Genomic DNA, 15,341 nt, shown 5'->3' on the forward strand with positions numbered 1-15,341 from the left:
TTCTATCAAGTTAGCAAAATGTGATGCAGAAATGCAGATATTTAATGTGAATTTTCATTTTAAAGAACCAATTTATAAGAATATAACTTACAAATATTTATTTTTTTGCAAATGTTGATTAGTCTTGGTTGTTTTTAATTTTTTTTTAAATTGGCATTTCAAGGGAATTTTACTCCAAAATAGTGAATTTTCTGAAGGATTCTACATGAAATTTTCCTATTTTGTATTTTAGCCGGAAAAAAGAATGTGTCCAAAGTACACGGATGCCCCACTTGCACTATCCTTTTCCATGTTCCATGGACCATTAAATTGGGTAATAATCTAATTTGGCTTTAAAATTAGAAAGATCATACTATAGGGAATATATGTACTAAGTTTCAAGTTGATTGGACTTCAGCTTCATCAAAAACTACCTTGACCAAAAACTTTAACCTGAAACTCCCACTTTCATTTTCTATGTTCAGTGGACCATGAAATTGGAGTCAAAAGTCTAATTTGGCTTTAAAATTAGAAAGATTATATCATAAGCAACAAGTGTACTAAGTTTTAAGTTGATTGGACTTCAGCTTCATCAAAAACTACCTTGACCAAAACCTTTAACCTGAAACACCCACTTTCATTTTCTATGTTCAGTGGACCATGAAATTGGAGTCAAAAGTCTTATTTGGCTTAAAAATTAGAAAGATCATATCATAAGCAACAAGTGTACTAAGTTTCAAGTTGATTGGACTTCAGCTTCATCAAAAACTACCTTGACCAAAAACTTTAACCTGAAACTCCCACTTTCATTTTCTATGTTCAGTGGACCATGAAATTGGAGTCAAAAGTCTTATTTGGCTTTAAAATTAGAAAGATCATATCATAAGCAACAAGTGTACTAAGTTTCAAGTTGATTGGACTTCAGCTTCATCAAAAACTACCTTGACCAAAAACTTTAACCTGAAACTCCCACTTTCATTTTCTATGTTCAGTGGGCAGACGAAAGGACGCACAGACGGACGAACAAACGGAGCCACAGACTAGAAAACATAATGTCCCTCTACTATCATAGGTGCCCCTCTACTATTGTAGGTGGGGCATAAAAACGTACGGTGACCCTATATTTTTTGTTGATATTCTCAAAGAATTGTCTGAAAGCTATCTTTTCCTTAAGAATGAACAATTCTATCATTTGTTTAGTTTCTAATCACAAAATGGTGTTTTTTTCTGTATAATCCATACAAAATTTGTCATTTTGTCACGTCCTGTAGCTTGAGAAAATGCGTGGTGACCTTTCATTTTTATTATATTTTTCAACATATCAATAGATACTATGTTTTGGCAAAGTATGAATAAATTCTATCATCTTTATTTTAGACTCCCATACCACCTTAAAGCAATATTTTTATAAAAAAAATAGTTTTATTTAAATAATTTGTTTGTGCTAACATTTGATTTCATACATTGATGTGTGTAATTTTTTTATTTTCTTTATGTGTACTATGAACTCATTAGTTTTGGAAGATGTTTGATTTTGTGGTTTACCTGTAACCATGTATTAAATCAACAATAATGAATCAACATTATTACAATACAGAACCCCAGTGTATTCTAGCATAAAATGGGTAAATCCTTTCATTATCATTACTTTGTATGACATTCTTAACGGACCCAAAAGTAGAGCGATTCCTATTAAAAGTAAAAAAGTAAGATATTCCCAGGTAACCCCAGGTAGTACTATAATCTACAGAAACGACCAGTGACTTTAATATATACCCAGGTAGCCCCAGGTAGTACTATAATCTACAGAAATGACCAGTGACTTTAAGATATACCCAGGTAACCCCAGGTAGTACTATAATCTACAGACCACTGACTTTAAGATTTAGCCAGGTAACCCCAGGTAGTACTATAATCTACAGACCAGTGACTTTAAGATATAGCCAGGTAACCCCAGGTAGTACTATAATCTACAGAAATGACCAGTGACTTTAAGATATACCCAGGTAACCCCAGGTAGTACTATAATCTACAGACCAGTGACTTTAAGATTTAGCCAGGTAACCCCAGGTAGTACTATAATCTACAGACCAGTGACTTTAAGATATACCCAGGTAACCCCAGGTAGTACTATAATCTACAGAAATGACCAGTGACTTTACGATATACCCAGGTAACCCCAGGTAGTACTATAATCTACAGAAACGACCAGTGACTTTAAGATATAGCCAGGTAACCCCAGGTAGTACTATACTCTACAGAAACGACCAGTGACTTTAAGGTATCCCCAGGTAACCCTAGGTAGTACTATAATCTACAGACCAGTGACTTTAAGATATACCCAGGTAACCCCAGGTAGTACTATAATGTACAGACCAGTGACTTTAAGATATACCCAGGTAACCCCAGGTAGTACTATAATCTACAGAAACGACCAGTGAATTTAAGATATACCCAGGTAACACCAGGTAGTACTATAATTTACAGAAACGACCAGTGACTTTAAGATATACCCAGGTATCCCAGGTAGTACCATGCGCGTAGCTACGTTTACGTCAAAACGCCCGGGCGTACACTTGAATTTGGTAAAAAAAAAAAAATCATATGAATAAAATTGGTTAACAGTACATCAACCTTTTAAGTCTTTCTCCAATGGCTTGCAAATGCGAATAAAAGTGACGAAAATTATTTCTGTCAAATTCTAAGTCTACCGTTAATTCTATACTCTCTCGAGATCTCCCTTAATTTTTTTTTTAAAGAAATTCATTATGAGCTAAGATTCGATATGTGGTTTTCAATTTTTGTCGAGCCATTGACAATTATGTCGCGAAAGCGAGCTATTTTGATCGTAATTTTTTTCGGCGGTGCCAAAATGATAGTTATCTACATGCAGGTTCATTATGTTGTTTTAGTTTAAAGATATCAATATAACTTTGTCAAACATTTGTGAAATTTTACGGTAGCTGGAAAAAACACTGTGTATGCCCAAACGAGTATCCAGAGCATAATGACGAACTTATACATGATAAGTTTTCCCATATTTTATAGAAAAAAAAATCCGTTTGCATTTACAGTCTTATGTTAAAATATATTACATACACGTATCAATTACTTTGTTAAACCTTCGTCGAATTCAATAAACTTCCTTGAAGTGTTTTTTTTTCATGGTTAATTTCAGAAGCCATTTTTTTTTGTTAATTTTTCTGATTTTGCGCAATTTAAGTCAGACGATCTGGCCACCGTTAAATAACATATTGCACAGAGAGGCAAGCTTTCAAATACTTGTTAGACCTAGTAACGTTGCTACATCAGATGCAGAAGCCATCGCTCTGTTAGGTTCAATTTCCGATTTTACGAAAGAAGTCGAGAACTCTTTTCTGGGATTGATCCATCTTGTTTTCATAAAGTAAAATAATCCTAAATAAAAGACAACGCATACTGCCTCGGTAATGATTGAAGGGTATTAATCATATTCTAAGATAACTGGTTTGGAAGTTTACTCCAAATTAAGCCAAAGGCCGTCATTAGATTCTAACAAATTTTAAACACAATGAATAGATTTAACATAGAAAATGAATAATTTTGAATCTAAAAAATATTGTTATTGACGAGTTTTCAATGACAGGAGTTTTATGACATTCTCGATAACTCTAAAACTTCCGGAGGCTTGTCCGTGCTTATCAACTTCCAGCAGGTTCTTTGGCATGGAATCGCTTTCCCGTTCAGGCCCTTTTCCTAGGTTCGGGCGTACACGTAAAAATGACCTAGCTACGCCACTGAGTACTATAATCTACAGACCAGTGACTTTAAGATATACCCAGGTAAATCCAGGTAGTACTAAAATCTACAGAAACGACCAGTGACTTTAAGATATACCCAGGTAACCCCAAGTAGTACTATACTCTACAGAAACGACCAGTGACTTTAAGATATACCCAGGTTAACCAGGTAGTACTATACTCTACAGAAACGACCAGTGACTTTAAGATATACCCAGGTAACCCCAGGTAGTACTATAATCTACAGAAATGACCAGTGAATTTAAGATATACCCAGGTAACACCAGGTAGTACTATAATTTACAGAAACGACCAGTGACTTTAAGATATACCCAGGTATCCCAGGTAGATCTATAATCTACAGACCAGTGACTTTAAGATAAACCCAGGTAACCCCAGGTAGTACTATAATCTACAGACCAGTGACTTTAAGATATACCCAGGTAATCCCAGGTAGTACTATAATCTACAGAAACGACCAGTGACTTTAAGATATACCCAGGTAACCCCAGGTAGTACTATAATTTACAGAAATGACCAGTGACTTAAAGATATACCCAGGTAACCCCAGGTAGTACTATAATCTACAGAAACGACCAGTGACTTTAAGATATACCCAGGTAACCCCAGGTAGTACTTTAATCTACAGAAATGACCAGTGACTTTAACATATAGCCAGGTAACCCGAGGTAGTACTATAATCTACAGACCAGTGACTTTAAGATATACCCAGGTAACCCCAGGTACAAGGGTCCGGAAATGGTCATATTTGCCAGTCATGTCCTAAACTGAAACTATAATGTCCTAAACTTTTAATTGGGATTTAGGTCAAATTTTATTTTCGATCGTAACAATTTCTGTCATTTCCTTGAGATCGACTTTCAAAATCGCCATTTTGAACATATTTTTGTATTGTTATCGACTTCCTGTAATTAAACTGCCACTTCAATAAAGTGTTATAATCCTGAGGGCCCTCCTAATAACTATATTAATGCCTTGGGGAGCTATTGGCTAATGATTGCTTATCTCTTTACCTGTGTTTTTAATTCACACCTGGCAATTAATCACAAGCTCCAAACTATTATTATAAAGAAATAAGAATTCCATACCAACTGGCTTCATTATTTAATTACTCAACAGGTCAGACAATTGTCAATTATGATTTACAATTAAATTAAAACTTGGTTTAATTTTGTAGAAAAAAATATTTTTTTACTTCTAACACGCGTGCTTTGTTTTCTATGTAATACATGTAATACGCATGCTTGAAATTCTCCTCCACAGATTTATACAATTAATTGTAAATTTAAAATAATTTCATCCTAAATAAAGCTAGTGCAACTATTTTAATTAATATTCTTACACTATTAAAGGTAAAATATTAAAAAGCTGATGATTTCCTGTGATTTGGATAAACAAAACTAATCCCGGAAATGAGTCAGGAATTGTTCGTTTTAGTATTGTCGTAGTACATCCGGTTTGAATTTTGACTTCAGAATCAAAGGAAACGTGAGCTATAACTGAGAATATTATCGTTTCGAGTCATTAAAATCATTTTATTTTTAAACTGTTGCCTTCCCTTCATTGCTCTTAAAAGATTTTAGGAAAATGGTAGGACAAATCATGAAGTAAATGCGATGCAACAGTGAAACAAGTTTGTTGATGCTACGAACATGACGATCGAGTATGAGCATACTCATAATGAGTCTCATGCAGTAATGTGATTTTGACAATCATATTTTGAAAAGGGGCATCAACTTTTAAGTTGTATGAAAATGACCGAAATTAGGTGAAAAAATTTCCGGATCCTTGCCCAGGTAGTACTATTATCTACAGAAACGACCAGTGACTTTAAGATATACCCAGGTAACCCCAGGTAGTACTATAATCTACAGAAATGACCAGTGACTTTAAGATATACCCAGGTAACCCTAGGTAGTACTATAATAATCTACAGACCAGTGACTTTAAGTAACAATCATAATGAGGCCTGATCCTAATTCTATTTGAGTGTTAAACATGTTAAAGTAAAAGTTTAATAATTCTATTTGAGTGTTAAACATGTTAAAGTAAAAGTTTAATAATTCTATTTGAGTGTTAAACATGTTAAAGTAAAAGTTTAATAATTCTATTTAAGTGTTAAACATGTTTTAAAAGTAAAAGTTTAATAATTCTATTTGAGTGTTAAACATGTTAAAGTAAAAGTTTAATAATTCTATTTAAGTGTTAAACATTTTTAAGTAAAAGTTTAATAATTCTATTTAAGTGTTAAACATGTTAAAGTAAAAGTTTAATAATTCTATTTAAGTGTTAAACATGTTAAAGTAAAAGTTTAATAATTCTATTTAAGTGTTAAACATGTTAAAGTAAAAGTTTAATAATTCTATTTAAGTGTTAAACATGTTAAAGTAAAAGTTTAATAATTCTATTTGAGTGTTAAACATGTTAAAGTAAAAGTTTAATAATTCTATTTAAGTGTTAAACATGTTAAAGTAAAAGTTTAATAATTCTATTTGAGTGTTAAACATGTTAAAGTAAAAGTTTAATAATTCTATTTAAGTGTTAAACATGTTAAAGTAAAAGTTTAATAATTCTATTTAAGTGTTAAACATGTTAAAGTAAAAGTTAAGCATGATTTGAAATGGGCTTTTGTTGTCCTGAGGTTACTTTCACTTGCCCAATGTAATCAGTAGTTTGACAGTAAAGGTTATCTGCCACTGCCACACATAAACCATAAAAAAACAAGATATTTTTTTGGTAAAGTGTCCCCAAATAATCATTGATTTAGTTGTAAGATTTGGTGTTGTAGTTTAAGATGTCAGACTTAATCGTATGACTTACCATCAACTACTTTAGTCAGTAGGCATTCTATATCAGGCAGTGGAATCTGATGTTTGTTTTCTTTCAGTTTTATCACATCATATTTTTGGTCAAAAATTGGATTACTTCCCCTTCTACGCTCAGGTGTGTAGTTCTCATGATCAAAAACACAGGTACTCTGAAATACAAAATAGTTAAAAATCTCACATGATAACAATATGAAAGCAAACAATTATGAATTACAGTTTCTCTCCATCTTTTTTTAGTTTTTGTCCAAAACAAACATAAGGGGAAACAAAAAGTCACTAAAGGGCAGTCACCTCTAAAAAAGAGTCTAGTAATGGTTTTTACAAATTTTAGTCATTTGTAAATATTGTCTTGCTTATCTTTTTTGCTAGTTAAAGTGTCTATCATATGCAGCCATGGCTTCTTATCATCTATGAATAAACTCATCATAGATACCAGGACTAAATTTAGTATACGCCAGACACGCGTTTCATCTACAAAAGACTCATCAGTGACGCTTGAATCCAAAAAAGTTAAAAAGGCCAAATAAAGTACGAAGTAGCAAATAACAGATCTTGTCAAAAGTTGCCGCGGACTATACAAGCGAACTAGACTTTTTCCTCAATATTTGGGGATGATGAAGGGGTGTGGACTATACACAAATGCGGACAATACACGGCCGAATACGGTAACAACAGCAACAACAGTCGAATCCATAGAAAATAAATGGGGAATGCGTCCATGAGACACCGATGATGCCCCAGCTTGCATAGTATATAAAGTTGTAAAGGGACATAACTGAAGAATGGTAAAAGTAATGCTATGCAAATTTGTACCTGATCTGAGTTTTGTGGAAATGAGTATTGTGTTTAAATTTTGTAAAGTTTGATTATTTAGTTAGACAAGAGTGCACACGCTGAAATGTCTCGCCTTCTTTACTAATCATTGATATTATGTTGATAGTCTAAAGCTTTATTAAAACTGTCACATAAACTTAACATTAACCAAGATAACTAAACAAAAGCCAATGAACCATGAAAATGAGGTCAAGGTCAGATGAACCATGCCAGACAGACATGTACATTTAACTATGCTTCCTTACAACAAATATAGTTGACCAATTACTTAAAGTTTAAGAAAGATAGACAAAAACACAAAAACTTAACACTGTGCAATGAACCGTGAAAATGAGGTCATGGTCAAATAAAACCTGTGCGAATGACATTTAGACCATAAAATATTCCCATAGACCATATATAGTTTACCTATAGTATAAGATAAAAAGACCAAAACTCAAAAACTTAACTTTGACCACTGAACCATGAAAATGAGGTCAAGGTCAGATGACATCTACCAACTAGACATGTACACCTTACAATCATTCCATACAACAAATATAGTAGACCTTCTGCATAAAGTATATAAGAAAAACAGACAAAAACACAAAAACTTAACTATAACCACTGAACCATGAAAATGAGGTCAAGGTCAGATGACACCTGCCAGTTGGACATGTACACCTTACAGTCCTTCCATACACCAAATATACTAGCCCTATTGCTTATAGTATCTGAGATATGGACTTGACCACCAAAACTTCAGTGATCCATGAAATGAGGTCGTGGTCAAGTGAAAACAGTTTGAAGGGCATGAGGACCTTGCAAGGTATGCACATACCAAATATAGTTATCCTATTACTTATAATAAGAGAGAATATTACATTACAAAAAATCTGAACTTTTTTTTCAAGTGGTCACTGAACCATGAAAATGAGGTCAAGGACCTTGGACATGTGACTGAAGGAAAGTTCGTAACAATGGGATATATTCAAAGTATGAACTATCCAGTTCTCAACCTTCTAAAATATAAAGCTTTTAAGAAGTTAGCTAACACCGCTGCTGCCGTCAGATCACTATCCCTATGTTGAGCTTTCTGCAACAAAAGTTGCAGGCTCGACAAAAAACGGAAACAAAAAATTCAGCAATTTTTCCATCTGTAAAGGGACATTACTCTAGAACAGTAAAAATTTGTCAACTTTAAATACAAGGTATCAAAGACAGACTTAAAACGACTCTCAGAGACTCAAAATATAACAAAATCAGTAAGGCTGGAATCGAGACTGGGCAAAAATGCTCCACAATAACTGCAGCAGATCAAGCAGAAAATATTCCTCATCACAAAGACAAATCGGCAACACCTGTTCTGGTAGACAGGGTTTAGACATTTCCAACAATGGTCAAAGGTAACACTAAAAGAGCAGCATGGTGCAGTCAAAACAAGGCATATAAACTAGAGGCTCTAAAGGGCCTGTGTCGCTCACCTTGGTCATTGTGCATATTAAACAAAGGACACAGATGAATTAATGACTAAATTGTGTTTTGTTGATGGTGATATGTTTTTAGATCTTATTGTACTGAATTTTCTTGCTGCTTATAATTATCTCTATCTATAATGAACTCGGCCCAGTAGTTACAGTGGAAAATATTCCGTAAAAATTTACAAAAATTTACAAAATTTATGAAAATTGTTAAATATTGACTATAAAGAGCAGTAACTCCTTAAGGGGTCATTTGACCATTTTGATCATGTGAACTTATTTGTAGGTCTTACTTTGCTGTACATTATTGCTGTTTACAGTATATCTCTATCTATATTAATATTCAAGATAATAACCAAAAGCGGCCAAATTTTCTTAAAATTACCAATTCAGGGGCAGCAACCCAACAATGGGTTGCCTGATTGGTCTGAAAATTTCAGGGCAGATAGATCTTTATATAATGAACAATTTTATTCTGTAAGATTTGCTCTAAATGCTGTTGTGTGAGAAATATGAGCCAAAAACTGCATTTTACCATATGTACTATTTTTAGCCATCTTGGTTTGTGGGCAGGGTCATCGGACACATTTTTTAAACAAGATACCCTAATAATGATTGTGGACAAGTTTGGTTAAATTTGTCTTTATAGTTTCAGAGGAGAAGAATTTTGCTAAAATTTGACTAAAAGGGGCGATAACTCCATAAGGGGTCAACTATGTTGACTTATTTGTAAATCTTACTTTGCTGAACATTATTGCTGTTTACAGTTTATCTCTATCTATAATAGTATTCAAGATAATAACCAAAAACAGCAAAATTTCCTCAAAATTACCAATTCAGGGGCAGCAACCCAACAATGGGTTGCCTGATTGGTCTAAAAATTTCAGGGCAGATAGATCTTTATATAATGAGCAATTTCATTCTGTAAGATTTGCTCTAAATGCTTTTGTGTCAGAAATATGAGCCAAAAACTGCATTTTACCCTATGTACTTTTTTTAGCCATGTCGTCCATCTTGGTTTGTGGGCACAGTCATCGGACACATTTTTTAAACAAGATACCCTAATGATGATTGTGGACAAATTTGGTTAAATTTGTCTATAGTTTCAGAGGAGACGATTTTTGTCAAAAATTTACTAACAGGGGCGATAACTCCATAAGGGGTCAACTGACCATTTTGGTTATGTTGACTTATTTGTAAATCTTACTTTGCTGAACATTATTGTTGTTTACAGTTTATCTCTATCTATAATAGTATTCAAGATAATAACCAAAAACAGCAAAATTTCCTCAAAATTACCAATTCAGGGGCAGCAACCCAACAAAGGGTTGTCCGATTCATCTGAAAATTTCAGGGCAGATAGATCTTGACCTGATAAACATTTTAACTCCGCCAGATTTGCTCTAAATGCTTTGGTTTTTGAGTTATTAGCCAAAAACTGCATATTACCCCTAAGTTCTATTTTTAGCCATGGCGGCCATCATGGTTGGATGGCCAAGGCATCGGACACATTTTTCAAACTAAATACCCCAAAGATGATTGTGGCCAAGTTTGAATTAATTTAGCCCAGCAGTTTCAGAGGAGAAGATTTTTGTAAAAGATTACTAAGATTTACGAAAAATGGTTAAAAATTGACTATTAAGGGCAATAACTCCTAAAGGGGTCAATTGACCGTTTCGGTCATGTAGACTTATTTGTAAATTTTATTTTGCTGAACATTATTGCCGTTTACAGTTTATCTCTATCTATAATATTATTCAAGTTAATAACCAAAAACAGCAAAATTTCCTTAAAATTACAAATTCCGGGCAGCAACCCAACAACCGGTTTAGTTTAAACATATTTATTTATTGTGGATTGGGAAACAAGTTTTGCAACTTATATCAATCCCTCTCCACTTTGCGGGTGGGAGTTCTGCCTTGTAGCGGCATTAGCCTACTCTTTTTTCGAAATCTACAAGGGTGTCTTTAACGTGCAAGAGATGTGGCTCTCTCTTAACATGGGTCAGCCATTTATCGTCCCCGTCCGACAGACTATCATCGTTTCCTCAAGACCATAATCGCAAATGGTGTCAAGGAAGAGCCGAAAATTGAGTTCCTAAAATTTTCATCCCAAAAGGGAATCGAACCAGGAACCTTTGTGATAGAAGTCCGATGCACTAACCACTACACCAAACACGGGTTGTTCGATACATCTGAAATTTTCAGAGCAGATAGATCTTGACCTGATAAACAAATTAACCTCATGTCAGATTTTCTCTAAATGCTTTGGTTTTTGAGTTATAAGCCAAAAACTGCATTTTACCCCTATGTTCTATTTTTAGGCATGGCAGCCATCTTGGTTGGTTGACCAGGTCACTGGACACAATTTTTAAACTAAATACCCCAATGATGATTGTGGCCAAGTTTGGTTTACTTTTGGCCCAGTAGTCTCAGAGGAGAAGCTTTTTGTAAAAGTTAAGGACGACAGAACGACGATGACAACGGATGATGGACGCAAAGTGATGAGAAAAGCTCACTTGGCCCTTTGGGCCAGGTGAGCTAAACTAGAGGCTCTAAAGAGCCTGTGTCGCTCACCTTGGTATATGTGAATATTAAACAAAGGAAGCAGATGGATTCATGACAAAATTGTGTTTTGGTAATGGTGATGTGTTTGTGAATCTTACTCTACTAAACAGTCTTGCTGCTTACAATTATATCTATCTATAATGAACTTGGCCCAGTAGTATCAGTGGAAATGTTAATAAAAATTTACAAATTTTATGAAAATTGTTAATAATTGACTACAAAGGACAATTACTCCTTAGGGGGTCAAATGACCATTTCGGTCATGTTGACTTATTTGTAAATTTTACTCTGCTGAACATTATTGCTGTTTACAGTTTACTTTATCTGTAATAATATTCAAGATAATAACCAAAAACAGCAAAATTTCCTTAAAATTACCGATTCACGGGCAGCAACCCAACAACGGGTTGTCAGATTCATCTGAAAATTACAGGGCAGATAGATATTGATCTGATAAACAATTCAATCCCTTGTCAGATTTGCTCTAAATGCTTTAGTGTTTGAGTAATAAGCAAAAAACTGCATTTTACCCCTATGATCTATTTTTAGCTGTGGTGGCCATCTTGGTTGGTTGACAGGGTCACGCCACACATTTTTTTAACTAGATACCCCAAAGAAGATTGTTGCCAAGTTTGGATTAATTTGGCCCAGTAGTTTCAGAGGAGAAGATTTTTGTAAAAGATAACTAAGATTTACGAAAAATGGTTAAAAATTGACTATATAGGGCAATAACTCCTAAAGGGGTCAACTGACCATTTCGGTCATATTGACTTATTTGTAAATCTTACTTTGCTGAACATTAATGCTGTTTACAGTTTATCTCTATCTATAATAATATTCAAGATAATAACCGAAAACAGCAAAATTTCCTTAAAATTACCAATTCAGGGGCAGCAACCCAACAACGGGTTGTCCGATTTATCTGAAAATTTCAGGGCAGATAGATCTTGACCTGGTTAACAATAACAACCCATGTCAGATTTGCTCTAAATGCTTTGGTTTTTGAGTTATAATCCAAAAACTGTGTTTTACCCCTATGTCCTATTTTTAGCCGTGGCGGCCATCTTGGTTGGTTGACCGGGTCACGCCACACATTTTTTAAACTAAATACCCCAATGATGATTGTGGCCAAGTTTGGTATAATTTGGCCAAGTAGTTTCAGAGGAGAAGATTTTTGTAAAAGCTAACGACGATGGACGACGACGCCGGACGACGACGCCGGACGCCAAGTGATGGGAAAAGCTCACTTGGCCCTTTGGGCCAGGTGAGCTAAAAAGAAGAAAAAAACAGCAATAATGCAATGTTGAGTTAATTTTCAAAAAGTTGACACTGGATATAAAAAAATATCTTTAAATAGGTGGCAATGACTAATTGAGGCAGCATAGGCTGAAAAATGTACAATTAGATCACATCAAGTTATCTTTTTGTTCTTTATATTTTTTTTTTCAATCCTGAAATGTCATACTTTAGATATTAAAAAACAATCTATTTTACTTTTGCATAATATTGAAATACTCAAGTTGACTTCGAATGATTTTTAACTAATAAGGGATATCCAGGCGAAACTTTTTATAATCATACATACACGTAGTCGATTTTTATGAGGAACATGGAGAGATTGAGATTTTGCACTCGAGATATATATGTAATGTTATTTAATAATGTTTTCAAATGTTATTTTTTGTTTAAATCACTTTAGCTTAACAGCATTTAAGTTTGATCTGTAAACATTTACATGCGGTACATGCATATGTTTATTGCAAGAAATATGTTTAAAACGGATGTTATTGCACACACAGCTGCAGCTTTAGTTTAACATTAAAATTGAAGATAATACATATATAAATAACTTTAACATTTGAATATGGCAAAAATAACTTGAGATTCATGGGGTTGTATTGTTGTTGTATCAACCAATTGGATCAGAATGAAAAAATAAGGCATATGCTCTCTAAAAGTGAACTATCCAAACAAGGCAAAGACATGTATTTATTGGTTCAATTAAAATCAAAAGGCATAGATAAATCCCGTTCTAGATAGGAGAGTGAAAGCGTACACAATTTACATATACTTTTGACGTGACGACAGATAAGATTGTCAAAGGTATTTCTGTTACCCATGATTAGAGATTGCATTTAAAATATTTGAGCAAACACATGAACATTAATAAAACTACCAAGAAAATAGGGAAATTTTGATACACATCTGAAAAATGCATTTTCATTTGAGGCCGATTTGAGCAAATTTCAAATATGGTACAATATTTGTGATTATGCTAGTCTACACAGTTTACCACAAACATTCCCTCCTAACAGAAATGACTCTGAACCTCAAATTGTGAATTTAAACAGTTGGGTTTTGACACATGCATCATCATTTCAGGCAAATGGAACTGGATGTAGATATAAGAAGATGTGGTATGAGTGGCAATTAAAAAGTCACAATTTAATGTATTTTATTTCATTTGAAATAGGGTTTTCCCGTTTGCTATTTGTAGTTATTATTTATAGATGGGAACTAGTATAACTAGTTCGGATACTGTTTTTGTAACAGTATGTACTATTTATAAGTTTGATGTTAGGTGCAGGAGGCACGAGGAAAGTTTTGCATTTATTTATGGGTGGGGTTTAAAGGTACTATATAAAGTTTGGGATTTAAATGTTTTAGTATCGAAGGTGCTCGCAGTTATGTCGGATTGAAGTTGGTTACATAGGTATATGTACAGTTGCTGCTATGCTAATTGTACGTACAGGCGTTGGAGGCATTAGCCGGGGAAAAAGAAACGATGCGAAAGAGGAACAATGTTATATGTCATGTGTTTATATATTGTTTCGATTGAAGAAATATGTACAATAAAGTAAAATAAAATATTGTATCGCAAGATAAAATAAGATGTTACTGCAAGCAACTAATCCTATATCTGTGTTTGTCTTGTTCATACCCTATTGAATTAGAGATTAAATGCTTGAAATTCGGACGAGCAGGGCGAGGGAGAATTTAATAAAAGTTAACCCTTATAGCTATCTATAAGTCAAAGTACGGTCTTCAACATGGAGCCTTTATAAACTATATGTGTCCACTTAACAGAATGATCAAATATCTGGTTGCCTTGTTGTCCACACATACTTTTTGCATCTAAAATGTATGTTATTATTCTGATGTGTGTTGTAGTTGTAAAAAAAAATATGAGTCTGTTACATTGACACAAACAGATGAGAAAAAAAATGAAAGTTCCTAAAATTACATACCACATATGTAAGAACAAGAGCTGTACAATGAACATATGAATGGTTGTCAAAATGGAGTGCCAAAAAAATATAGAAATTATAATCAATAACGATTTTATTTTTAAATGTTCACTTTACACTTGAATTTGATCAAATTATTAGTTTGCCGCCTCATAGCGATCAAGCTTGACAAATATGTTATTTATCCTGTAGAAAGGTTAAAGTTTTTTGTGTATCTATGGAAGTAAAACGGAAACAATAAAACTATTTGGTTGATAAAGATTTAATAGATTGTGCCGATACAAAGCTGGGTCCAAACACAATAATGACTATGTTTGATCATACTAGTAAGAGTAATAAGGTCTGATTGAGGCTGAATACCTTGTTATAATTATCCTGGTACGGGGTTTTTTCACTTTTATTTCTGTTGATTGGTGGCGTTTAATAATAAATTCTTACCAATATGAAAATAAGGAGATACGATATGATTGCTAGTAAGATAACTTTCACCAAAGTTAAAATGAAGTTGATGTACAATGTAAGCATTTACAGACCTTTAACCATGAAATAAATTATACCGTACTGTCAGATATAAAAGACCCCTATATGAAAAATATGAAACAATTAAATTGAGAAAATTTATACC

The 15,341-nt window shown here is 33.7% G+C and overlaps 1 protein-coding gene across 2 annotated transcripts in view; it reads right to left on the reverse strand.

Annotated features, from left to right (window-relative positions):
• LOC134696273 (large ribosomal subunit protein bL9m-like) overlaps positions 1–15,341 on the reverse strand; it is a 48,544-nt gene that overhangs the window by 22,164 nt on the left and 11,039 nt on the right. For both annotated transcript variants that reach the window (XM_063557972.1, XM_063557973.1), the window contains exon 3: positions 6,600–6,756. In XM_063557972.1, the coding sequence (XP_063414042.1) occupies positions 6,600–6,756 (157 nt within the window). The remainder of the gene's footprint in view (positions 1–6,599; positions 6,757–15,341) is intronic.

The sequence above is a fragment of the Mytilus trossulus genome, chromosome 14 (assembly GCF_036588685.1).
Source record: "Mytilus trossulus isolate FHL-02 chromosome 14, PNRI_Mtr1.1.1.hap1, whole genome shotgun sequence".
Classification (NCBI taxonomy): Eukaryota; Metazoa; Mollusca; class Bivalvia; order Mytilida; family Mytilidae; genus Mytilus; species Mytilus trossulus.